The following is a 27,521-nucleotide window of genomic DNA, read 5'->3' on the forward strand; positions in this document are numbered from 1 at the left end:
GATAAAAATTTTCTATCGCCGAACAGTTGACTTTGCCAACCTTAAAAACAAAAAAAAAAAAACAAAAAAAAAAAAAACAATAAACATTAACATTTTCTATTTGATTTAAAATTTATTTTATTTATCTTTGTTGCGTTCAAGTAAAATATTTGATTTTAAAAATTTACAATTTTGCTTATCTTTTGTTAAATGTAATAAATATAATACATACATAGTATATTTGATATAATATGTAGAATGAAGGCACGTAACAATATTGGAAAACTTTATTTAAATATTTGTTTCGTTTATTTTTTTTAAATGTGTAAATACATAATTTTTGTTTTCTATATAAAATTTAAAATGTTTATTGATTTTTTTTATAAAACAAACATTGGTCTACTTATTGTTATTATTTAAAAGGCTTCAAGTAACAGATTGAATTTTTGACAGAAAGTATTTCATGAATGTTTTCCCCATATACCAAATCTATAATCTATTATTTTTGTACAGAATATATTTTTCTTGTAAGACTTGGATGAGATTGAAGATTTTTAATAGAGATATGAATATGAAATATTGACTTGGAATACAAATTTAACAATTTAGTTTTTAAAATCGAAATAATAAATAAAACTTTACATTCTTCTTGACACTTTTGGTTTTTTTTTAATCATTTTGTACAGTATCACATTCCTTTAAAATTAATAAATAAAACTAACTTAAGGAATAAAGCTTAGAAAAAGAAACACAAATCGGACAAGCTTCATAAAATAGAACCTCATAAGACTGTCCAACAATGCTGCATCGTATCATATCTTCTTTCGCGATTCACTCAGATACAACACCCAGTAGACAATGGCGAACACCAAAAAGCTTAATGGAAAGAGGACCAAAGATATTTGATCTAACCTGCCACGTTGTGATCCAGCATAGAGAAGAGCATACTCGGCAGCATTGCGGAATCTGTAAAAGCTGTCGATTGAAAAAGGGTTACATTTCATGATGATGATGATCGGAATGCATGGATGAATTTATTTGAATGGAATAAATATTTTGTACCTTCTTCGATGCATTGGGGTATTGATGGTTGATGGATCGATTGTGTTTGGATCTTCATGTTCTGATATTTGTGGTTGAGTTGCATTTTGATGTTCCGCCGAAGGTGGAGGTACATTCGGACTTAGGGAATTTGTTGATTTGATTGTTTTTGTTTCAGGATTTACTCTGTTTAGCTGGAAACCTCTTGCAGCGTGTTCGATGCCATTTCTTCGAGGACCACGAAATGTAGTCATCTAAAATTATAAAAGTTTATATATTTCAGTGATTTATTTATATATGTAATGTGATTTCAGGAAAAAGATGAATGAATTGTGTAGTATATTGGCTCAAAAATGTCAATAAGAAACTTTAAAAACAAAATGGAAGAATTTTTACATTAGGGACTACCTCTAGTAAAAGTTTTACCTTTAATAAAGTTGAATTACACTTCTACTGGTAACTCAATATTTCTACATTATATAAACCCACCTATTGTGGGTTAAACGTGAAAATTTTTGTTCGATAGGAATTTAAAAAGCTATTGCGAATTTTTTTTCGTTAAACTAGTTAATGTTCTTCAACAAAATTTAAGTGAGAAAAGAGCTGTTGATTTATTCGTATATGTACTACCTAAATACGATTAAGTTTCAGTGAACAACTTTTTGCCCGAAACTCACAATAGAGGAGAAGTGTAATTCAAATTTACCAGCTGGAATCTTGTTCACGTGAAATTTACAATAGGGCCGATTATTTCGCGACTTTTGAAAACTTCTATTACCTTATTACCAATTGTTCATAAAATTAAGAAATTCATTTTTTTCCTATTCGTTCTTAGTATTGGGAAAAAACAATTGAGTCGTTATATTTGAAAGTGGTATTAAGCCACATTTTGCATTCTTTTCAAGGAATATATCAATTTTTTAATCAATGGTGTCAGCTGATAAACATTTTAAACAAAATGGAACCAATCATTTTGCCTACTTATGTATATAATTTCTCTGATATGTATAAATCAACATCAGAAAAATTATTCAATTTAATTTTTCATTGTCCTAATTGCTTCAACTAGCTCCCTAAAAGGCCTTGTTTACAGTTTTAGAAAACTTTTCTCCTGTGGTGTTCGATATTATTTGTCACTAATTTTGAAAAACTGGATTAAGTAAAAGGTTTTATAAAAAAAAAATAATAACCAAAATTATCAAAAAACAATGATAAACTTTAATATCATAGATTCTTCCATTGCTGAATAACATTTAAACCTGAAATTAGTTTCTGAATACTAATCAAATCAATTGTATTTTCAATATTTGACTAACCATAAAACACTGTTGACTAACCGCAAACGTTTTAATAAAAGAAAAAAAGTTACACATACGCCATAGTGACCGTTTATGCATAAAATCTTCTTTTCAAAGTTTTGACAAAAGCGCATTTCATACTTATGGAATTCATGATAAGGCCAACTAATACCTACTGCTGCTTAGTTAATATTATTGAATAGTGTAGTAAAATAAATCACCATCGATCGATCTAATTCATTGCAACTGGAGTTGTTCTTTTAATTTTTTTTTATATTATTCCTTGATTTTATGTTTATTTTGGAACTGGCCCGGTTTCCCTTTTTCGTTCTTTTAACATTAAGTTTAACAATTAATTTGTCGAAATGTATGAACAAAGTAAAAATAAAAATAACAATTAAAGATTTGGTGATTTTGCAGATTATTTTATTTTTTAGACAAAAATCTATTTTATTTGCATCTTACTGGAGTCTCTGAGCTCATTCCACTAGCGGCCAAGTTGATTGTAGGTGAAGCCAATCCTGGTATGAGTGTTTTTGAAGTGCGCCAATGCTTATCGTATCGTATACCAAAAAGTACAATGAAGTACTCCATGAGTGCGAGGAATACGAACAGCGTACATGATATAAGCCACACCTGAAATTGTATAATTACTTGCATGATGTACTAATGGAGTTCTTGAAAAAAAAAAAAAATCTATTAAATTTTGCAAAAAAAAAAAAAATTTAACAGGAACAAATTTCCAGGTCATATATTCGTCATACACGCCATTTCCGTCTACAATGTGTCGTCAAAAAAACATTAAATTTATTTAATTAAATAAAAAAAAAAATTAAATATCAAAATAACACAACAGAGCAAAATAAAACCGACACTGTGCAAAATAAGCATACTGGACAATGGACTGGACAATGTCAAGGAGACACTCGTGAGAGTTTTATATGCACCCAAGGGTGTGTGTTCTCAAAATAAACTCAGCCATCCTTGGCGCCGTATAAATGTGTACAAACATTAAAAAAAAAAAACTAATTTATTTTAATTTCAATTTAAATGATTATACTCACCTCAAGGCATTTTAATTCTAGAGCATCTGGAGAATTATTGCGTACAGTATCAAACATTGTTATTAAGGATAAAAGAGTTGTCACCAGTAGAACCATTCGGCCGGGCACAACTTCTGGGACCACTACAAAACTTCCCCAGGACATTGATACGAATAGGGTTGATGGCAGGTAGTTTTCGAGCAGGTAGCTTTTGACTTCACGTGATAGTGTTATCTCCAAACGAGCTGAAGAATGGTCCTCTAAGGATTAGAAATTGTTTTGTATATAATTTTTTAAAAGGTTTAAGGTTATTTTACCATCACCATAATTTATAATACGCATATCCAATTCAGGATGAAAGGATACAACATATTTGGGCAGTCGAAAAAAGCCATTGCCAAAATCATTTGGATATGTAATGGCATTGCCTCGTTTCCAATGGAATTCCATTTCATGTCTAGAATATTTATCTAAAATGAATAGTTATTGAAGAACTGTTAAAAGAAGAACTTTTAATTGTAAATTCTTACAACTTACAACTACTGAAATCTACTGGACATTTTTGTACATCTAACGGGTACAAAACGAAGTCCATATCACATTTTATAATTATAGTAGCACTGTAATAGGAATATAGGAAATGATAAACTTAAGTCATGCAATGCGATAAAATTCCTTAAAAGAATAAATTTAAAGTACATAAATATTAAAATAAAAATAATAAAAGCCATCCATAGTGCTTGAATAAAGTAAAAGAATATTTAGTCCTCGCGAGTCGAAAAAGTAGCCTGTTTAAAAAGTTTACGTTGCTTTAGGTTTAAAAATAATAAAAAAAATATTGTTTAGAGCTACAGTCTAAAACCCTGAATAGAACAATAATTATTTTGCTTTTGTATTCACTTATTTTTAATAATTATAAGTTTCTTAAATCAAGTTTTCAATTATTTTTATTCCTAGTTTGGAAGCCAAAGATTCAAATTCCAGTGAGAGTGTTTTGTTTAATTAAGAAAAAAATTGTAATATGCTTTGCTTTATTGGTGTAAATTGGTTGCGTTAGTTTTTGACAACTTTGCAATGACATCTATTTCCATTTAGTTTTTTTTTTTTAAGAAAACACTGGTCGGTGACGAAAATAGAGTTTCAACCAAACCAGTCAAAATTTCAACGCGTTGTTTTTACTTTTGTCGTTGAATTTTATCGCCGTTAAATTAGTTTTGCAATCTCTAAAAGCCATATTTTATCATCTTAAATATATTTGTTGATATAGAAATATTTGATGTAGACATTTTGGTTGTTATGAAGCAGATTTGAAGTTAATTCCGATTTTTTACTCCTGATTTGTATAAAAAAAGCAAAATATTACGGAAAAATATATATTTTAGATCAAACTTCAAAAAACATTTAATTAAAAATTTGTTTTTGGGACTTTTAAGAGAAAATAGTGATGAGCAGAGCTCAAAAACTAGATGTGATGGAAATAATCTGTAAACAGTTTTGAGTTCATCACATTCAGGTTAAGAAATATCACCTTACAGAGTTTTTTCTCCTGACTTTTTTTGTTTTTTTGCTGACCAGTGAAATGAATGAAACTGAGTTAATTTTGCGGTTTTAGTGTATTCATTTTCCGTTTGGAAGTAAGAGCACTTCAAAGTTGCATATGAACCCCAATATATGTAAGTAATTAAAACAAATACTTAAAAAAAGTAAAATGAAGGAAGACAGCCTTATTAAAATCCGTTAAAACACAAATTAGGCGATGGGTCTTCAAATTTTATTGATTTTAGCTAAAACTTGTGGAATTTGAGGGTCACTGTTGCGTATGCGTAACATTTTTTCCTTTCGAAAAACTTACCCCATTACTACCGAGCTTGTTTAATACTAAAAATTCATATATATTTGATTTAAAAACTTTAAAATATTATTATAGAAAGGCTCCCGGAAACTTAGTCCAAATTTTTGGAAAAGAAAACGACTGACTATTTTTTTACCCAAAAAAAAATTAAAATAGGAAATAATTTTGACTAAAAGCAGAAATTGTACCAAACAGCTATGGAAAAAGAGTCGGAAAATAAAATGGAAACAAGACTAGAAAAATTCTGGCTTTATTTTCAAGCTTCATTTTGGAAAAACAGGCCGAATATTGTTTTTAGACTTTAGTTACGTTTGACGTATCCTTTTTTGCTACACAGTTCAAAATTCGGTAGTAGTTATGAAAACAACTTTGACGTTTTCCAATAAAAAAAAAAATGGACACATATTTCGATTTTATTACAGTTTTTACATAATTTATTTTTTATTAATTTCAAATATTTTTGTATTAAAAAACTTATTTTGAATACAAAAAAAAAAAAATTAAAATGTAATCAAAAGTTTTTTATAATTATAACTTTATCTCTTCATTTTTTACTTGCGATATAGGTACTATAGGGCAAGTTTAGGATTCGTAAAAAAAATCGAACTCGAGATAACAATTTTACATGACATTACGATGATGGAGAATGCCAAAAAAGTGGGTCTATTCTAGTGATTTTGTTCAAACTTGGTAGTTAACAGTTTTGGGTGATTCCCTAGAGGTCAAATTCTAATTTTTTTTTTAGGACCAAAACTAACGGTACCTGTCATATAACGGAAATAGAAAAGTTATTTTTTTTCAAAAACGGCTCTAACGATTTTGATTAAAATTTTTGAGTGTAGTATTACACATAAGAGCCAACTTTCGAAATAAAAAAAATATTTTTTTTACCTTTATTAACGGTACCTGTCATGGAACGGTTTTTTTGATTTATGAATATCTCGTTCAAGACCACCCCGATTTCAACGAAAATTTTTATACAAAAGCGTTTAGGTGAAGGTGAAATTAAAATTTTAGAAAAATTTCAAAAAACTCATTTTTGGATTTTTAAAAAATATTTCAAAATTTTTTTTTGAAAAATCAATTTTTTGAAAACGGGTTTATGAAAAATTTTGAAATTTCGTTTTTCTGCGTAAATAAATTATTTCTTCAAAATGGCATACCAACTTTTTTTTGAAAAATGTTAGAAAATTTTTATATATAAAAAATTATTTTTTTAAAAAACGGCTCTAACGATTTTCGAAAATTTTTTCTAAAAATTCCTTTTTATATAAGAAGTAAACATGCATACTTGGTTTTTTGTGAAAGGTCATTTAAAACGGTATTTAATTAATTATAAAAACAGATTTTATTTTTTTTTAATTTCTTGAAAATATCAAATTTTTAATTTTCTTGAATAAAAAGCTTTAACATTAGAGTAACTTTAAGCATAAGAGCAAGTACGTGCGACCCCAGTCGTGCATTTTATTAATAGAAAAATTCAAAAAAAAGCAGAATTTTGTATGAAGAATTTTTCAGCCTTTTCTCAAGCAAACTTTGATTACAAATTTTATTTTTCCTTTTATTTATTACGTCCAAGGAACTAGGATTTTATAGTAAGAAGTCAGACACAAAAATCACGTCAAAACCTTTGTATACAGAGAAAAATATGACCCGCTAAAAACTAACAGATTGCCATATTGTTTTACCTTCCATACATTTCATAAGGAAATCTTATTAAAATCAACGATTAATAAGGTTTTTTTAAGGAGATTTCTTATTATTTTTATAGAGAAAATCTTATTAAAATTTGACTGAAAAGTTGTTTTTTTTTGCAACTTAGCACTAGAACAAAAATCGCGATCAATATTTTCATGGCAGGTTGGTCCAGGTGGTAAGGTGGGCGACTAATGATTTGAAGTCTCCGGTTCGATTCCCAGCCTGGTCATCGTTTTTTTTATTTTTTTGCAGATTTTAAAACAATAAGGAAAACCCGATTGTTTTAATAAGGTTTCCTTCTTGGATGAAAACCATAGAGAAATCTTATTGTTTTTGTTCTATTTTATGTGGTCTATTTTTCTCTGTGTAATCATTATTAATTATTTTTAATACGATTTTATTAGCTTCAATTTTAACTAACTAACACACTAACTACCAATGTAATGAAATCTTAAAAGTCAATTTTGACCCCGTTTCAATTTTGAAATTTTGTACAAATTTGTAGTTGGAATGAGAACACAATATTTTGGTAGTCCATACCCAGAGGGGCATTTGGAGTTCAAAATACACCAAATCAAATTAAAGTCTATTATGTAGCATATAAATGCAAAAACTACGGTTAACAGGTACGAGCGCAAAGGTTAAAAATTTGTTTAGGAAATTATGTAGGTGTAAGTAGTGTTTAATTTGAGGCCCGAATTCGATTCGGGACTTACTATAATCCAGTAAAGTGGGAAATGAGTAAGAAAAAAAAATCGGGACTTATATCCTTGGTTTTTTTTTAACAAAAAAGAACTTTTATCAAAAATCTGAGATTCTTATTTGATTTCTTTTTATTCTTTATTAAATCGTTGTTGATAAATTAGTTCCCTTTTCATTATTTTGAGTGTGTATTAGGTTCCCATTAGATAATGGAGTTTAATCCCGCCTTGCATGGGAACGAACGCCACTTTACTAAAGTTGGTTTCGTTCCTACTGAATGCACCCAATTTTTATAACCAGTCTGCGTATTGGCAATCGATCAATTCAACGGCAATCGATTCAATAAAAAATCGCTTGAAAATTTTGTTTTTTGTAAACTTACCCTATACTAAGAACAATTGTACTATTTTGATAAAGTCGTAAACTAGATATATCCTCGAATAATTTAATTATTTTCATTTCCTTTAGTTGTCTTATATACAAGTCTGGTACCTGAAAAAAAAAAAATAAATAAAATTTACTGAGCCTTAAAAGAAAAGTAAAAAATATCATAATAAACAACTTAATTTTTATAAAAAATATAGTTTGGTATTTTTTAACATATTTTAACATACCCACATTTTTTGTCTCTCTTCAATTTGTAATTCTGTAAAATTTTTGCTCCGTGTCAAATTAGCTTCACGCGGTCGTATCCTTCGATCTGTCCATATAACTTGAAGGAATACATCAAATGAAATTTCCTGAAATTTTTCAGACAACTAATCAATCGGCTTAAAGGACATCATTCATAGGCCAATTGGCTAAATCCTTACTTCTTTATTTTCTTCAACTGCAGAGATGCGATTAATAAAAAGTCCAACATCCACATATGTTGTTGAATCTGTAAATACAAAAATTAAAAAAAAAAAAACATAACATTTCAAATTATCTGATGCCCTTCAAGGTTTTTTTTTTTCTATTAATACAACTTTTCAAGATAATTGCGAAAAAGGCAAGACAAGAACAGAAAAAAATTTTAAACAGACCTCAACCTCCTTTTATACAACAAAGCAAATGAACCTCATGAAGGAAATACCATAAATATTGAAATCAATGAAAAGGTGCGCCCTTGTATAAGGCGAGTTCATCATCAGTGGCCATGCATGTGCCAAACAAAAGCACAAGACGCATTTCAATCGGAAGTGAAGCTATGAGGTGGCAAATAAAATGGCCCAACACAATATTGCGTTGGTTGTGGGTTGGATGTTTGTCTACATCGACAGCGACGACACACAATCCTCTTTACTACTTTAAAAGATTGAAGATGGATGAAATTATTGTATTACAGCTTATTGCCAGAATTGGAAAAAAGATAATATCCTACTTCTACTGTTTCTGCAAGGATAAAAGTTAGAGGTGATGTCTACTTCCTCCCAGCAGAAGTTAGTTTTTTTAAATTAAAGTTATGTTTACCTACATTTAAACCGGAAGTCGTCGTCGTGTTGAAAAAAAAAGAAAAGTTATTTATAGATTTTTTTGTACTAAATTTGAGGTGCATAGTTGGTATTGGCAATCAATTTTTTTTCTTTCAAGTAAAATAAAGAGATAAGAGTTGATGGTTTATCCTATTAACACGCTATATTTTTTCGCTCGTGTAAATAAAACGTTAAAATTTCAAAGTCAATATATTAGACGTTTTGGGCCAAAATATCAAAGTTGGTCATTTGGTTTGATGGTTTGGGTGAAACCTTTTTTGCACTTAGCAGAAGTGTGCGTATTCTCCCCGAATTATGTATAGGGGTTGGAAATTTTCTCAATTCTTAATGATTGATTGCTTAAATTTTGGGGCTTCTAAGAAAAAAAAAAAACCCACGTCTATGAAATGATTAATTGTTAAACAAACATTACAAAAAAAAAACAGAATTGAACGCCAATTAAACCGTTATAGATGAGTCGTTTGTTAAGTATTCAATTTCATTTATTCATTAAGAAATATGAATCCTTTTTGGAGCATTTTGAAAACTCTTTTGACCAGTTCATTGACTGCAGACATATTTTTGTGTGCAAACGTAATTATCGAGGTTTTTTTTATTTCATAGTGATGAAATGCCTTTACTTAGCATTAAAGCCTTTCAAGTTATGAGTTTATAGTAAATTATGCGTTTCCAATCAGGTTTTTTTAGATTTTCAAAAAAAAAAAAAAATATAGCTGACATACCCTTTGCCAAAAAAAGCATTTATAAAAATTTCAAACGAAAAGTCTCTTAATGTAATTTCTGGATCAAATAATTCGAATTATGAGAGCTTTGGTTTTATTTTTACAAAGAATCAAAATTTTATTTGATTAATTCCTAATGCAAATATTACCTCTTAGAGAACATAATGCCCCAATGTTTATTATTATTATTATTGACATTTAACTTGACCTCTAACTTAAACTTTTTTACCCAACAAAACCTTATAGACAGAGGGAGTTCATGTTTTGTGGGATTTAAACTAACAATAAACAAAGTGAAACATAAAGCGCTATAGAGGTGTGGTCTATCTACATTTGGGTCAATATAGTTTGGCTTTCCCATCAAAATGGTGTGGTTAAACGGTTTCTTCAGAAATTAATGTCTTTATTTGAAAATCAGTTTTAAGGATTGTTAGAGAGTTAAGATATATATTTGTTCAGTAAATTATGGCACTTTATAATAAAAAGAAACAATAAAAGAAGGCTTAACGATGTCTATTCTTTTGTAAATAAAAAATTATTTGATTAAATATTTAATTAATCAATATGTTTTTAGGACCCTACCAATAATCAAATTTAAAGTTCACTTTAATATACATATTTCACCACACCAAAAACCAATTAAATAGTCAGTTTAAAGGCTATCATTCGGTTAAATTTTAAAGTTGTAAAACTCAACTATAAAGGAGAATGGGAAAATTTGTATGGAACGTGGACGTTACGCGGCCATTAATGAATTTATTATTTTATGATGTTATTAAGTCTTACATATGTTTTGCAGAAGTTTTATCCTTGTGACGTACTTCAGAAACGGGTAAAATGCATTTTTGCATTTAACAATTTATGCAGATTGTCCTCAATGTTATATCTTTAATATGTATTTAAAGTGCATATTATGATACTCTGTTATTTTCCCTGACTCTGAAGACCTTAATCTTGAATATCCCACCACTAGAACCCAAACTATTAGCTTTTTTAAACAACAATTTTAAGCCTATTTTGAGAGCTTTGTTGTTCAATTTTTTGTTAGTTTGAATAGTTTGAAAAACTCTCGCTTAAAAATCTTGTATTATGAGTTCTATTGGTCGGATTTTCAAGATCAATGTCTTCAGGGTCAGGGAAAATGACAGAGCTTCATATTGCATATTTAAAATAAAAATGTAATCCAATTTTTCATTCACACATTAAACGATGCATTGACAATACTAATATTGCAATATCTTGCATTCTAAATGCAATACAATGAAACATCCAATGTAAAAGTTTGTCCTTAGATATAGCCCTTTCATTTGATACCAATTTCATTAATGGCCGCTCAACGTCCAAAATGCCCATTCTCCTTTAGCCTTTAAACTGACTATAAAATTGGTTATTGGTATGGTGAAATATGTAAAATCTATGGTTGAATATTAAAGTGAGCTTTAAATTTGATCATTAGTAGGGCTCATAGAGTTTTTCCTTTAGAATGTTATACGCTTTTTTATCAAATTTTATTTAAGAAAACAAATTCTGAAGTCTTTACTTATTAATTGATTTAGTTTGGTATTTAAACTGTCAACCTGGCGTACCATACAAGTCTCGGGAACATCAAAATAAATACCGTTGCAAACTTCGATTTAAAAAGAAAACTATTTTGAAAAATTAAGCTGTTCATTTATAAAATGCTTAGGTATCACCACGGTACCTTGGAATATTCAAAACTGGAGAAAAGTGATCCGCGGTAAAATCAGATAAGAAGCAAGTGCGCTGTGGACACGCATGATTGAGCCACTTGATTATATAGGAATCAGAGACAAGTACCGTGACGCTGCGTCAATCTACTCATGCTGTGAAGTTGCGGGAAAAAGACTCGTTGGTGGTCAAAACACAGTCACCGCACTTGTGTTCTTGGTGTATGATTGTTATAGAATAAAATGGCTGCGCCCAAAAACCGTTTTTTCTTCAGCTTACAATAAGCTAAATCATGATCAAGGATATGGAAAAATAATGTCATTATGTGGTTGATTTTTTGCTGTCCGAACGAACACGTTAGCCAATTTGAACAACACATCTGTATAACAGTATAATATACGATTTTCTTTTGTTTGAAAGAAACCTTTAAAATAAGCTTAAAAATTAGTTTTTATGTAAATTGTCTGATGAGTTTGAACTTGATCTGGCAATTGGGCCAAATAACCCTAGTCAGATATGCTATATGGGTCAGTTTCAAAAATTATCTTTGTCTTTTCTTCTTCTAATTTTCCATTTTAAGATTAATGGATTAAGGAAAAACAAGAAAAGAAAATGAAATGGAAAACTTGTTGTACCTGTAGGTATAGCTAGCATCAATAAAAAATGACGTAAAACTTACGTACATCAACTTCGGGGTAGTGATTTGAGCGAAATAATTTTTTGAATTTAAATTTACAAGAAAATCGAGCTTTTTTATTTCTAACAATATGCAGTCAAATCACATTATCACAATAATTTTGCTCAACCCTGTCGATGATTTAATTTTAATTGCTTCATTAACCCACAGAGCGTTCAAAAAAAAGTATAAACAAAATAACAAATAAAACTTTTTTAGGTACCTGTAAATATAATAATACCGGTGCATCATCGGAAGCACATTTTTTTAACACTCTTTAAAAAAAAAGTTACGTATACACCGTAGTGACCGCGAAATTATTTTTTTTTTTTTTACCTACATTATCAGATTTTTTATTTTTTTTTGATGCACAATTGTTTTTTAATTCATTTCTTAAAATACCAACCATCTTATACTTACTCGGTCTTTGGTTTTTGTCATATCCTTCTTCCATATGGTAATCTAAAGATGAACTCGAATTCACTGTTTCGGACATAGTAATCATATCATTGTTTTTGAGAAGCAATAACATCAGTAAACTGTAAGCAAAAATTAAACACAATTTTAATAATTATAGGTTATTAATAAATTCATAATAAGAGCTTTCTGTCTGAAAGAAACCTTCTTATTTTTGGCACACAAGTCAAATAACACTTAAATAATTTTCATATTATTTAAATAAGTGACGAAGTTGGTGAGTAATGTAACTCTAATTCTTGTTAGAAAAATGTGCAGAGATTAGACATAATTAATCATTTATACTTGCAAAAGAACTTTGTTGATGGATTAGGTATTTTCTTAATGTTTTCCTTTAAGAATATACATTATACCTCTTCCACTTATGACCCTAAAAGTATTTTTTATTAATTTTTTCTTCCGTGCTAGAATTATATTATTATTATTACTTGTTATGTAAATTAAATGCAAACACGAAACCTTCAACAATATATTTTTGTGAAACATATTCTCTAAAAGTTGTATTTTTTTCCAGGAGAAGGATATTTTGTTTAGAAACTTACATACTATTTGAACTATAGTGCTAAATTTGGGTCATAGTTGGTACTATTTATGTATAGATTGTTACTACAGTGTTTGACATTTGACATTGATTTGGAGTTGACGTCCACTTAGTTATTTTTTCAATGTCGTCGTTTTCTTACATTTTTGTTTGTCGTTAATTCACTGTGATAGTTTTTATAACTTTTTTTTTGCAACAGAGCGGAGACACATTGATTCTAGTTAATTCGAGTATGCTGAATTCAGTGGTGGCAACCGTTTTGAAAGTTTGGCTCAAGTTTTCGAGAAATTTCGAAAATAAAATCTTAGGTCGGGACTATTAAAATACTGATAATTTCGAATAATTAAGTTTTTTTTAAGCAGTTTTTAGTTTAGAGAAAAGCTATTCCTGTATATAGCTATATGTTTAACACTATTCCAACCTAGGTTGTTATGTTTCGGTCGCTTACAAAGCATTTTATAAACAAAAACTTCACTTTTTCATGTTTTTTTTTATTATGTTGACTTTCAAAGCCTTTAATATGGAGGCAATTTGAGTTTAACATTGATTCGGGATATTTTATATTATTTAAATAGCATATCATTCCAAAAATGAATAAAATACTGCAAATCTGAAAAAGTTCACTAGTGAAAATCAGCCTACTAAGCTACGGAAATGTATTAAATAACACTGGTAAGCAAAATTAAACTTTTTTTTTGCCACAAGAACCAAAATATACTTTTCTGAAGGTGAAAGGGGTGCTGAACTCGAATCCGAAGCCATACATATTTATTTGGCTTCCTTTTTTTAAATATTACAGTTATAAAAGGGAAAAAACGTTATTTTGACTGCTTTTATCCCGACATGATGTAAGTATATAAGAACGTTTTTTGTTTTTGAAAAACTGTTTAATTCATTAATTTATTTTCTGATATATCTTAAGCTTAAGCTGAAAATCCAAAAACTATCTTAATTTAATCTTAAGTTCACGTTTTGATACATTTCCGTAGCTTAGTAGGCAGATTTGCACTAGTGAACTTTTTCAGATTTGCAGTATTTTATTCATTTTTGGAATGATATGCTATTTAAATAATATAAAATATCCCGAATCAATGTTAAACTCAAATTGCCTTAATATTAAAGGCTTTGAAAGTCAACAAAATAAAAAAAACATGAAAAAGTGAAGTTTTTGTTTATAAAATGCTTTGTAAGCGACCGAAACATAACAACCTAGGTTGGAATAGTGTTAAACATATAGCTATATACAGGAATAGCTTTTCTCTAAACTAAAAACTGCTTAAAAAAAACTTAATTATTCGAAATTATCAGTATTTTAATAGTCCCGACCTAAGATTTTATTTTCGATATATCTCGAAAACTTGAGCCAAACTTTCAAAACGGTTGCCACCACTGAATTCAGCATACTCGAATTAACTAGAATCGATGTGTCTCGCTTCTGTTGCAAAATCGAACTATCACAGTGTTACAGGTCGATTCATACTTTTTACTTAAAAATATATGCTCGTATTTAAAGACAAGATGTTGCTAAGAAAAGCTTAAATGCATCCATTTTATTTACATTGTTTAAAGCTCAAGTTTTGTATCAAACAACAAAACAGAATTAGGCCCAATGTTAAAAAATAGTCATTTCAACTTCATAACAATTTAAAAATCATTTCTTAATTTATATTGTATAAACATTTTAATTTACAGAATCTCGCCCTCGTGTGACTAGCAAGTATTTTATTTTAAATATAGTCCCATTATGTGACATAAACATTTATAAGTACAAATAAATTTATACTTATATTATTGTTAGCAAACAGAGGTTAACGTTTCAACCACCAAAAATAAAAGGACTATGTGTTAAAATATGCTTTGGAACCTAAAACATAACCTACGTAGTTTTACATACAGATCCAATACATAATCTTCAACCCCTTATTTAAAGGAATTCCTAGTCAAAACGCTAAGAAAAAAAAAATGTAAGTAGCCATTCGCATGTCTAACCAAATGTTTTGTTAGTTTTGGTGCCATACCGCGAAAAAAATACCATCAGTCAAGTACTTGTTTAACCTTACCACCACCACAAAGTGTTGGCGTAGGTGGTGCATTCCAAGCAATCAAATTTCGTGCCACATTATACTTACCACGTTTCTTTAAAGGAAAATACATATGCCTCAAAATTTGCTTGCTAATATTTTAAAGAAATAAAAAGTAAGGTGTGGCTTTCACTTTTACTTGAAGAAGTTCATTCATTTTGTTTAAGTTTTTAGGTAATTAGTCTAAGCTTTTTGACAAAGAACAATACACAATATCACGTGTAAAATGGAAAGATTATATACCTAATATCCTTTACCGTTTCAGTATTCAATTCACTTGAGTAATCAACAAGGATAAGGTTTTAGCTGAAGGATTACGAAGATTTTATCTGGATCAACTTGTTATTACTCGATGTAACATTTCAAATAATTGTACATTTTTTTGAATATTTATAAGAATATGTTATGTTAATCCCCTTTCCCTTTAATCCCTTTAATACTAAATGATTGATTGCTTGGTATGTTGAACAATAATATTACTTCTTAACTGGTTTAGTTGAAAATAAGAGAAAGTTTAACAATTTTTACTTGATCCAAGTGTTGGTTGCCAAAGAAGTCGAAAAAAGTGTTTTTCGTCATGACATCCGTCGTGTCGGTCTGTGTGTTAGTGCATCCATCTGTATACATCAGTTAATACAAAATATATTAAAATTTTATTTACATAAATAATATTTTATAATACAAATTGTATTACTTTTCAATAAAAATTTTATTAAAAAAAAAAAAATACAGCAATTACAATTTAATAACAAATTTAACTCTTGCATATTAAAATTTAATCTTTTTATTTTAAAATTTGCCTAGGAAGTATTAATTTCTTATAAGAATTACATTGAAAGATAATACAAAACTATTTCAATTTAATTCCAAAAGTATTGAAAGTTACATAATGTAATAAAATGTATTCTTTTTCCAAAATTTATTACTCAAAATATAATTATTCATCATAATTCATAAATAAACTGTGGCAAGTGAAATCATATTACCGATCAAACTTGGTCTGCAATTTATGCATTTTGCTTCGAAAAAACACAAAGCGCCTTCAAATTAGTACAAATTTACAATTTTTGTGTTTTTAATTTTTTTTAAAAAAATCTACTTTTTTAGGTTACGGTAACTCTCAAACCATGGATAAGATTTTTGTTTTCTTTTTTAAAATTGCTCCGGTTGTTGTTTAGGTTTTTAATTCAATTTGATTAAAATTTAATATTATTGTATTAAAAAAAGAAGAATTTTAATCGTGTAATTATGGCCATATTAATTTTTAGTAAATTTTTATTATATTTTAATGCAATGATATTAAAATGTAATGCAGCAATTTTAAAATCTAATACAGCGGTATTAAAATTCAATACAAGATTGGAATTTAATACCGGCGGGTTAATTTTAAATATACATATATAATATCCACGGAGGTTATTTTCTAATCATTTAAATTTTACATGTTGTAAGCTTTATACTTAACTATTTATTAAATTTAATACAAAAAAGATTAAAAATAATTTTAATATTTTGGAAGTATTAAAATGTAATATTTTTTGTATTGTTGCTTTAAGGGGGGAAAACCCTCCAGACGACGCATTTTTCACTATTTTTTTATGAAAAACTGAAAGCACTTATTGAATTTTGGAAAAAGACAAGATATTACTGACATTATCAAGAATTGAAAAAAAATTTTGAAATGAAAAAATAACAAAATGGCGGCTCTGGAGCCTTTCAAAGTTGACGCCTCTAGTTTGCGCCGTGCAATGTACAGGTCCAGGAAATCATCTTAAATCAAAAAGGAAATTTTTTTCCGTTAGATGATATTAGTACGCATTGCATGAACCTAAATTTTTTTTAAATGAAAAATAAAAATTAGAAATAAAAAAAAAACGAAAAAAAAACATGTTTTTTTTACAAAGAAGTAGTTAAAAAAAATATTTTCTGTACAAATTTTATTCAACTTTTAGGTTCATGTTGTGGCCAATGATTAAAGGAGTAATTTTCTTCAAATTTCAAGTCGATAGCTTCATTAGTTTTTGAGTTACATTGCTAGGCGCGGAAAAAAACTAGTTTCGAAAAAAATGCGTTTAAAGTTTTCGTTTTTGTACTTAGGTAGGTTCGGAGCGCATTGGTTTCGGGACTATCTAGGCACTTTTGAGGCTTTATTTAAGGCTAAGACCACTGAAAATAGTTTCTTCGGTTGATAAATAAATTTATTACGCAAAAAAAAAATAATGCAAAAACATAAAATTCCGGAGGGATTTCCCCCTTTAATACAAGAGCTGCATTAAAAAAAAAAATACTCCAAAATTTTTAACCGCGTAGTGAGGTGAAGTTGTATGGTTAATTTAGGTTGAAATAGGCAAGAACCGCGGTTAAACCCGTTTGTACAAATGGTACGATCGTTAACCTAATTGTGGAACTATCAATTTACAATTTATTACTTTAAAGACCTAAGTTGACTAATGAAACTCCCTCAGTTAAAAGCTTCTCAAGTCGAATTTTTTAAGTGCAGAGTTTTTTTTACCGACTTCCAAAAAGGAGGAGGTATTCAATTCGTCTTTTTTTTTTTTTTTGTTTTGTTTTATGTTTGTTATCTCATAACTTTGGACTGAGTGAAACAATAAGAAAGCTGGTGACTGCAGTGTGGTCCCATTTCAATTTCGTTGACTTTTGGCCATAGAAACTATTAGACCCAGTTTTGATTAATGGAAGTCGGTTTTGTTATTTGATAAAAATATTATTAAGTTAACTTTGGGTATTTTAATTCTCCGGAATAATTAAGTGCAAGAATAGTTAGTATCTTAAATTTATCAAAAATCTATCAAAATCGATTAGCGACACCATAAAAATTTCCCATTTGCTATCGAAAAAAGGATGCAAGGTAATGTGGTAGGGATTTCGATAGGGCGCCATCTTAATTGCATTGTACAAGAATTTTCAATTTAAATCATATTAATATATATAAGCTAATGCAATTATTTGAATCACCCTGTTTTAAACATTTTATAGGCCCAGCACACGACATTGCATTGTGCATGTTTGTTTTCAAATTTATTTATTTTTATTTTCTTTTTTCTACAATTATGAAGTTTTCTTTTGCCTAAATATTTATGAGGGTTATAAGTAGGACCACACCACCTTATCGTCGCGTCGGTTTATTGCTTATCGAACAAGGTCATCGGATATTGCATAGTTGTTTTCACTTGAATCACGATATGAATGAAATTGAAGAGTTTCATGTCACATTGAAAGGAAAACTTGTGATTAGCTTAGAAGAAAATTTCATTACTGTACGTAAACTACGTGTTGCAAATAATGAGAATTGGGTCCTTAATACATGAACGTATGTACAATGTACCTACTTGGAATTGTAATTGCGACTCTTTATAAAATTGTAAATTTGCATGATTTTGAAAATATAATTTGAAGGCAAGAAAATTTGCACGCTTTAGATTATTTAAACCACTATTTATATGAAGAGTTTAGTTTGTCGAATTTTTGAAGACCTTGATGGATTACCGATTTGTTGATTTAAGACTTAAGTCGTCACCAAAAATAATTGAATATCCTTGATTATGTATTTGAGATGGATTTTTCCTTCGTTTGGTATGGTTCGTAAATCAATGCGACATGCCTTATGTTGAAAACCTTCTTAATATTTGTGCGTCAGTTTAAATTAACACAGAAGAGGACACTTCCTGTCTACTTTACTACATAACTGTGTCGAAACATAATCGGAAGCATATATCTCGATATCCTTAAAAAAAATACTCATACACCACAGTGACCACTTAATTTTTTTTGTATATTTAACCGCTAAGGCATTATCATTTATTCCAAAAGCTGAGTCTAACTAAACGTTTAACGCGGTTTTCGGCAAAAAGTTTTTGAAAACTTGTAAAGCTTTTACATCATACAACAAATAACGGCTAACATAATTAAAAACATACTCAATTCGACGATAATCCATTGTTTTTTTTTTTTTAAATAGGCTGTTCAAAGAGCAAATGATTTCTATGAAATGAGCGACGAAATGAGATGAGGGGCCAGTTATAGCTAAATATTAATGAAATGCATTATTGAAATTTTTTATTTGCAATTTTAACCTCGAGAAGCAAACAAAAATGGTTATAAAGGGTATCAGCATGAAGATAATGAGAAATATAATATTTTTACTTAAAAAAATAATTGATTTTGAATAAAACCTTTCTTAAAATATAATTTTATCATTTCACTGATTGAAATTGCGATTTCAATGAACAGCTGATTTTCGTTTCCATATGAACTGAAGATGTTCAAATCTCTTTCTGTTCTCATCTGTCAGTTTTTATTTCAATGATCAACTCTAGTAGTAAATTTCACTGACAGGGCTTTTCAATGCTGTATATTTTTCAATGATATAACTGACTTGTGAAAAACCACTTCACTGATTTGTTTAAATGATGAATTTCAATGATAGCTATAACATGGCCCCTTAAATACAAACTTTAAATTTGCAGTGAGATACGAAATGACTAAGGAAAGTAAGTGGTGATTTTATGAACACACCCAATACTCTATTGTGAACAGATCACTATATAAGTTCTGTCTAGGAGAGAATGAAACAAGTGACAAAATGGATAGAAGGAAGTGTATGAGAATCGAATAGAAAAACCATCAAATAAGCTGTCAAACGAAAATAGATTTTGTAATGAAAACACTTTTTGGGTATTTTTTTTTACTTTTATTGACAAGAATGTCAAATTGATTAACTAGTGTTCTTAGCACCATCTAGTTCTCATAATTATTATTGTATATAGTCCTGTCATTGTATTCCTATAGTACTCTCATGAAGTAGATGGGATCGCTGGGTAGATCTGCAGGAAATGCAGATCTACCAAAAGATGTCTCTAAAGTGTTTTCTTCGATTGATAGTACTATAGAAATATATATACAATGGTTTTGTTTTTTAACCGACTACCAAAAAGAAGGAGCTTCTCAATTCCTATGTTTTTTTTTTATGTTTGTTACCTCAGAACTTTCGAGTGGGTGAACCGATTTTAATGGTTCCTTTTGTATATGAAAGGTTGTTCAATAAGATATCACTGGCCGGGTATTATAAGGTTGTATCTTGTATGTTTTATGGAAACCCCTGCAGACATACAACCCTATAATTCTCAGTCAGCGATATGTACATAGGTGATTTAGTATAGGTATGAAGATTTTTCAGAACCAATTTTGAACATATTTCTTAATTCGTAGTTTTATTTTTTTCATTAAGTGGTAGCTTAAAACTACAATAACTATAGATAAATAAAAAAGCTCAGTAGAATAAATTATTGCTTACATATATACCTTCACTAGTGAGCTCACAGGTTTCTTTCAAAAACATGCAGAAGAAGCCACGTGCTTCCTATTAATTTCTTATCACAAGAGCAAGTAGGTAAAGCGCATAAATAACTTTGTTTTTTGTATATATATGTTATCTACAATACCTAAAACATGAATGAACTAAAAACACGCAAGTCCAATACATTCAGCTTTTGTATATGTAAATAAAAAGCTCAAAGCAGCTCTATAACAAAGCAAAAGCAACTACAACATGAATCAAAATTTAAAAAAATACCTATTTGTCATTTTCAGTGTGAGCTGAGCACAAGTCGATTCCAATTGCTTGTGTATCAACCTTAAATATATCAGCGATATATGTCATGAGTTGTTGACAGCTTGTCTTTTTGTCTGTCGGCTGTCATATTCTATCAGCTGTTTGTTGGTTATGTTTTTACATTTTTAAAAGAATTTTTGCATTCAAAATAAATGCAAATAAAAATTCCTAATAATAATGTCAGATATTGAAGATCCCGTAGAATTAATGCTCAAAAAGACCGGTTGCATTGAGTTGCATTACAAAGTTCAGGTAAATCCATTTAATCAGTTTTTTTTCCCCTCGAAATGAAAACTAACCTTACCCAAAAAAAAAAGGAGTGCATTGCAGAAACAGGAGACTGGCGCAGCTGCCAAGACAAAGTAAAAGAATTCAAGGAGTGTATGTTGAAATACACAAAAGAACAAACTGAAAAATATAAAAATATCAAGTGAAAACGTTAAGTTTTCCATCAAAAATGCTAACAAAAGTATTCCGTCTTCTCTCAAATGTAACTCGACGCCAAAACAAATTAGCTCTACTCGTTCGAGCTGACATCAAAATGTCCAAGGGTAAAACTGCAGCTCAGTGCTCACATGCATCCATATTGTGCTATCAACGTTCACAGAAAGTCAATGCTAGTGCATTGGAATCATGGTGTATTTGGGGTCAGCCAAAAATCGTGCTGAAAGTTGATTCTTTGGAAGAAATATTACAGATTCGTGATGAGGCACATAAAGCGAATGTGGTGGCGGAAATTGTTAAAGATGCTGGACGAACACAACTTGAACCAGGAACGGCTACTGTTTTGGGAATTGGGCCGGATGAGGGGGAGAAGATTGATAAATTAGTGAGGCATTTAAAATTGTTGTGAAGTAGTCTTCAATAAAATTGTTATTTTGAAAATTGTTATTTCTTTTCTATTCAAATGGTCGGTGTTGTAGTTGTTGCTTCCTCTCATTTGCAAATTGCTATGCAAATTTGCGGAATGCAGGAAGTGCATATTTTAAACTCCTGAAAGTATACTTTTAAAATTCAACGTTAGATATGGGATTTGTAAGGCCATGTTTGCACTGCTTGGAAAAATAACATGTGGACAGTAGGATTCCATACTCCGAAAATTATACAAAATTCGATTTCGCCTGCTATTAACAAATTAAAAAAAAAATGTTCTTTGAAGTACCTACATATGTACATCTGAACATTAAATAAATTTGTTACAGCAAAATTTTAAGAAATACTAGTATTTACATAATGTATCTATTGTAGAATGTTTGATAAATTTAAAATTTTCTTTAACTATTTTTTAATTATTGTAACCGTGTTAATAAATAAAAAATTTATAATCAGCCCTATCGGCAATACAATTTCCCTGGAAAAATTTCTCTATTCCGAAAAATCGGTATCGGCAATACTTTTTGAATGGAAAAATTTCCTAGGAAAAAATTCCCACACAAAAATACCTATCGGGAATGAAGTTTCTCCCCCGAAGTATTTCTATCATATTTTTTATGGGGAACAGATTTTTTGAAGCCAAAATGTACGTGTTTTTCTTTCAAAATATTCTGTTAAAAATATTAAATTATTTACTTCCTTAATCCAACAAAAAGCAAATGATATTGCAACTGGATAACGCAATAGTAGACAAAAATAAAATATAAGAAAACCTTAAAAAAAAAGCATGGAACTAAAGGAGACCATTCCGAGAGCATTAGTTTGCTGCTTTGATCGAAGAAATGATCAAATTATGTGGAATACCTCAATGTATTACAGTTATTTGTTTATCATGTCAAAAAAAAACAAAGCTTAAGAAACTTTATTGATTGATTCTTTAATTAAAATTACAAACACAAAACTAATTACATGTCCATCTGAAGAAACAAACAAAGTAATAAGTTGGGCAAAAAATAAAAAAAAATATTGAATAAAAATCCACAAATCAACACCAAAGAAAAAAATTATATAAATATTGACTATTAAACTTTTTAATTGTTTTTGTGCACTAAATACAATCAAATTAGAGTTGTCAAAATTTTCGAAGATATGTGTTCGAAGGTTTTTTTTGTTTTGTTAAGTTGGCTGTACTTCTTTCCCGAAAACGATATTCCGATGGAGATTGCCGATAAGGAGAAAAATTCCCGGGAGACAAAACCTACTCCCAGGGAAATTTCTCACGTGAGATTGCCGATAGGGCTGAATATTTTCTTGAATAAAAACGTTTTTATGTCATATCTCTGGGTTTGACGAAAAATCAAAATCAAGGTAATAAATATTATTTTCATGTCTTTAAAGCCCTTATATTTGCAGCAATTTTGTTCAAAGTGAATTAAAAAAATTATATGTTAAAGACCATTGTTAATGGTACCAACGGTTTCTTGATTTTCGACTCTATCGTAAACGACTCAACTGATTGCTACGATTTTTTTCTTACTGAATCATTTTAGTAACTTTAAAATTAAAAATTCTGAAACCCAATTAAACAGTTTGAATCGCTTCCACTCATTTCTGAAATTTGGTTTGGGTTTAAGCCTTAACTACAATGACCTAAAAAGTGGGAAATTTACAAAAGTAAAATTTTTTTTATTTATTTCTAGCGCTGTTCGTTTTTAGAGAAACCAAAAAAAAATTGTTTTAAAATAAGCTTTCTGCATCATTATTTTTAATTTTGTGGTCAGAAAAAATGTCACAAAACGAGTTTGAAAATTTTCACTTTTTATTTCAATCCATTGGTTTTGTTGATAACCAGTAATAGCTGCGTTCCTTTGGAAATATTTATCTACTTTTTAGTACTTAAAACTACTTTGATCTACTTTGCTATACTGAAAAAGTAGTTCAAAGCAGCTTTAAGTACTAAAAAGTAGATAAATATTTCCAAAGGAACGCAGCTAATATACGATAAGATTTTGTAAAGAGAACGTATAGTTATTCCCTATTCCAAAATTCGGTATACTTTTATTATACTTTTCAATTTTTTATATTTAAAAATTCTATATTTGTGTTTCAGAATTGTGTAAGCCTATATTGCTTTTCGAAGATCTGTAAATCTGGCAAGTCGAAGTAAAAATATGCAGAAATGATAAAAGAAAAATTATTTTTATAATGCAAAAAAATGCACATCTTTTTTTTAACAAAAACTCAAATTTTCTGGATTTAAAAATTCCCGTACTCAAAAATTATAAAATGATTTTAAAAATTGTTTTTGATATTGATTTTGATATTGACGAGAAAAATTAATTTCAAAGTGAAAATTAATGCGCAGTTTATTTTTTTCAATATCAAAACAATTTTCTTTTATTATTTACAGAATTTTGAATTGTAGAATTTCAGATTTGTAGAGTAAAGTACAGAATTTTGGAACCGCAATTTGGAATTTATTGAATTATGACAACAAAAAATTAAATAACTCACTTTAAAGCCTAGTACGCTGCTGTTGCGAAACGAAATTTTCCATACAAAATTTCGTTAACGAAATCTTGAACGAAATTTAATTTGTTTTGTTTTTGCTTTTAAACTTATTTTTTGATGTTTTTTCTTGAATTTTTTGATTTGTACTTTTATTATTTTTACTTTTCTATAATACCTGATGGTATTTTTTGGTCAACATGTGCGCTGATGACTTTGGAGACTTCAAAACTTTTCGTTTCAGCAGCGTATTAGGCTTTAAAGTGAGTTATTTAATTTGAATTTTTCTCAAGGATTACCATGTAGAAATTATTAAAGAATGTGTTCTTTTTCAATTTCCTTAACATTAAAAAATACAATGATTTTTTTTTAGATTTCAGAACCATATGTGCCTAAATTTGTCTGAAACTAAAAAAAAATATCAAAAACTAAATATTTTAAAATAAACCTTAACAAGTAGTAAACATTACTTACCTGACGGTTAAAACCGATCTCATGCTATCCTTTTTAATTGATTTATTTCTGTTGATAATTTTTAATGAGTAATTACAAATAAAAAGAAAGGTTTTCGTAAGAACTTCCTCTTTTAATTTGTTATGTATTATGCTATTAAAAATGGAACGTAAAAAGAACATTTTTTCATATTAAAAAGCTGGCAGCTATAGAATTTTACTTTTTGCCGAAGGTAAATGTATTGAAGAAACTTTACAGACCATGTTAACATTTTCTATTTCCGTTATGAGCGATATAAGTCTTGATATCGTCTTTCTATTTATGTTTGTTTTATGTAATAAAAACCGTCACTTTTAATTTTCTTCGTTTTGTTTACAAGCTAACACTCTCAGTTATTACAATGAAAAAACATATCATCGCACAAGACACACATAACACAAAAACAACTTAAGCCGGTGGCTTATAATTCCCATTGATTTTCATTTGACATTTAATTTAGCTTCAACAATTTTATTTTTTTTTTGTAATTTTTCATTTAAGTTTTTCAATAACATTTTTTTTTTTAAATGCCCATGAAAATTTATTACTTTGCTTCAAATCAAATATTTATTGCAAAAAAAAAACATTTTTTGATTTTGTATTAATAAGGGCAGATATTTTTAGGCAATATCACCTACGTATTTGTCAGTTAATTCAACCATATCTTATATGAAAACCACTTAGGACATTCAATTTTGTGTAATTCTCTTTGTCAATAATCTTAAGGAATTCAAAATAACAGACAGTAGGCTAGTGTTACACCTAACAGAAAAGTAACAACACATCACAAAATTGCACGCACTACAGACACTATACGAATAGCAAGGCACGAAAGCGTTTCCGGTACTGTGCGCTATTGCATTTTAGTCAAAACAAAATTCCTTTTCAAGCCGCAAATCCAATTAGACCTTTCAAGTTCAACGAAGCTAAGCTAAGGTAAGAATGAATAAATGACTTTGAGTTTGAAAAATTTATCAACCAAAAAGTCTTAAGTTCCTTTTTGCCAAGAAGCTTTCTTCACAGCTGATTGTTTTGTTGATTGGGGGAGGCTGGTGTTGCTGTCGTCATTGTTTTCATAATAGGGGTGTGGGTTTGTTATTCCTTGTATTTCTAGTAGATGTGGTGGTTTTAGGGTGCAAAATGTGGCTAAATGTTATATGAAATGTAATGGCAAACAAAACGGAAGTGAGGTTAACTTGATTCAAAAATTATTTTAAATTTTATTAAAAACAATAATTAATACCTTATTATTTGAAACCTAATGATTTCAAATTTTTAAATATTATAAAATGTTTAATGTTGAAAAGCATATTTTGAAAGTATAAGAAAAAATGAGATGATAAAAACAAAAATAAATTAAATCTCATCTTACAATTATTTTGCTTACGATTTTTGTTGTTTAATGTGTTATAATTTTTCCACAGGGAATAGATCAATTGGAGGCTGTTTCTCAGTTAAAACAACACAATACACTGTATAATTTTAATATATGTATGTAGATATGCTGTATGATTTATGTGTCTCAGATTTGCTGTGTTATTTGTTCCTAATAACAAAAAAAAAAAAAAAAAATTGTGACAACAGACGAAGAATCATACAGCATTATCAATAGAATCTGAGAAACAGAAACTTGTAGAATGCCGAACCGGAGAAATAGCTTATATCGGTTAGATTTTCCAAAAAAACATGCAAGCAAAAATCAAATATATCTACTGAGAAACCGCGAAGCTGGGCCAGGAAAGGCAATCTGTTGACATATAAGCACCTGCCTGGCCACTTTTCATACCCTAAAGGTAGAACTATAATTGACTGAAGCGATGAAACGGAGGTTAACAGAGCTCGCAACCGCACTCGATAGATGAAAATTTGTGAAAAAGTCAAAGAAAACAACAACAATTGACATTAGATTCCGGCTGCGTCCTAAAATTATAGTTCTGGCTTAAGTAGGAGCAACAAAGTTGCGTGAGTCGAACAGAGTATTCAGAGAGAGAAAAAAGTCTCTTCGCAGTTGACTTATAGTTTGCAGGGACTTATTTTCATGCACTTTAGGCTTCCCTACGCACGGTGAGCGTACACGGAGAAAACAGACCATATAGAACTAAGCGGATCACACCTTAATTTAAGCGGATTTCTGTATAGTTTTTTGCTAAGATGACTTTCACCTTAAATTAAGGTGACATCACCTTAAATTAAGGTGATAAGTCACATTTATATCTTGAATGCGCAAATTAAAAAAAAACTGGCAGCCACCGGGGATCGAACCTACAACTGTTGGGTTACTAGGCCAGTGTCATACCACTGTGCTATCTCACTGTTATAAATGTGATAAACTGCAAGTAAAGCTAAAGTGTGCATATAATTTTAAAATTTTTATTTTTGGCCGGTTTTTTTAAGATGAACATTAACATTAAAATAAGATGAAGTTAACATTAAATTTAACTGAGTTTAAGTGGAATCACCTTATTTTAAGCGGATATCACCTTATTTTAAGGTGGTGTTATTTAATGTGCGCATCATCTTATTTTAACGTGACACTTTTTTTTGCGTGTACATAACGTATATGTAGTGTTTCTTTTACGCACAATGCTCCCAAAAAACCAACTCTAAGGATCTCTTTTGATCACACAGTTATTAAGAATATAAAAAAAATCTGATAAAAAAGTAGTTTTTTCTTATTTTTCAATTTTTGTCAAAAACTTGAAGGAATAGCGTCGCCCCAGAATTGTTTTGTTCCATACTCCA

At 29.2% G+C, this 27,521-nt stretch overlaps 2 protein-coding genes across 2 annotated transcripts; one reads left to right on the top strand and one right to left on the bottom strand.

The window, feature by feature from the left end:
- Nucleotides 1-382: 382 nt before the first annotated feature.
- Nucleotides 383-25,293, bottom strand: LOC129921331 (glycine receptor subunit alpha-2-like). Its single transcript, XM_056003131.1, has 11 exons — nucleotides 24,762-25,293; nucleotides 12,596-12,714; nucleotides 8,426-8,493; nucleotides 8,228-8,353; nucleotides 7,996-8,105; nucleotides 3,899-3,981; nucleotides 3,679-3,831; nucleotides 3,383-3,621; nucleotides 2,784-2,954; nucleotides 1,042-1,274; nucleotides 383-954 (listed from the first exon to the last, which is right to left on the bottom strand). The coding sequence occupies exons 1-11, from the start codon at nucleotides 24,920-24,922 to the stop codon at nucleotides 792-794; spliced, it is 1,626 nt and encodes a 541-aa protein (XP_055859106.1). The 5' UTR covers nucleotides 24,923-25,293; the 3' UTR covers nucleotides 383-791.
- On the top strand, nucleotides 21,001-21,791 carry LOC129921334 (peptidyl-tRNA hydrolase 2, mitochondrial). The gene is made up of 2 exons (XM_056003135.1): nucleotides 21,001-21,158; nucleotides 21,224-21,791. The coding sequence occupies exon 2, from the start codon at nucleotides 21,364-21,366 to the stop codon at nucleotides 21,757-21,759; it is 396 nt and encodes a 131-aa protein (XP_055859110.1). The 5' UTR covers nucleotides 21,001-21,158; nucleotides 21,224-21,363; the 3' UTR covers nucleotides 21,760-21,791.
- Nucleotides 25,294-27,521: the final 2,228 nt, after the last annotated feature.

Source organism: Episyrphus balteatus, chromosome 1, assembly GCF_945859705.1.
Source record: "Episyrphus balteatus chromosome 1, idEpiBalt1.1, whole genome shotgun sequence".
Taxonomy (NCBI): Eukaryota; Metazoa; Arthropoda; class Insecta; order Diptera; family Syrphidae; genus Episyrphus; species Episyrphus balteatus.

Coding starts and splice junctions, on each gene's coding strand:
- LOC129921334 (XM_056003135.1), top strand. CDS start 21,364: ATGCTAACAAAAGTATTCCGTCTTCTCTCAAATGTAACTCGACGCCAA.
- LOC129921331 (XM_056003131.1), bottom strand. CDS start 24,922: ATGTTCTTTTTACGTTCCATTTTTAATAGCATAATACATAACAAATTA. Junction 3,622..3,678: donor TATTATAAATTATGGTGATG/GTAAAATAACCT, acceptor TCTAATCCTTAG/AGGACCATTCTTCAGCTCGT. Junction 2,955..3,382: donor TAGAATTAAAATGCCTTGAG/GTGAGTATAATC, acceptor ATACAATTTCAG/GTGTGGCTTATATCATGTAC.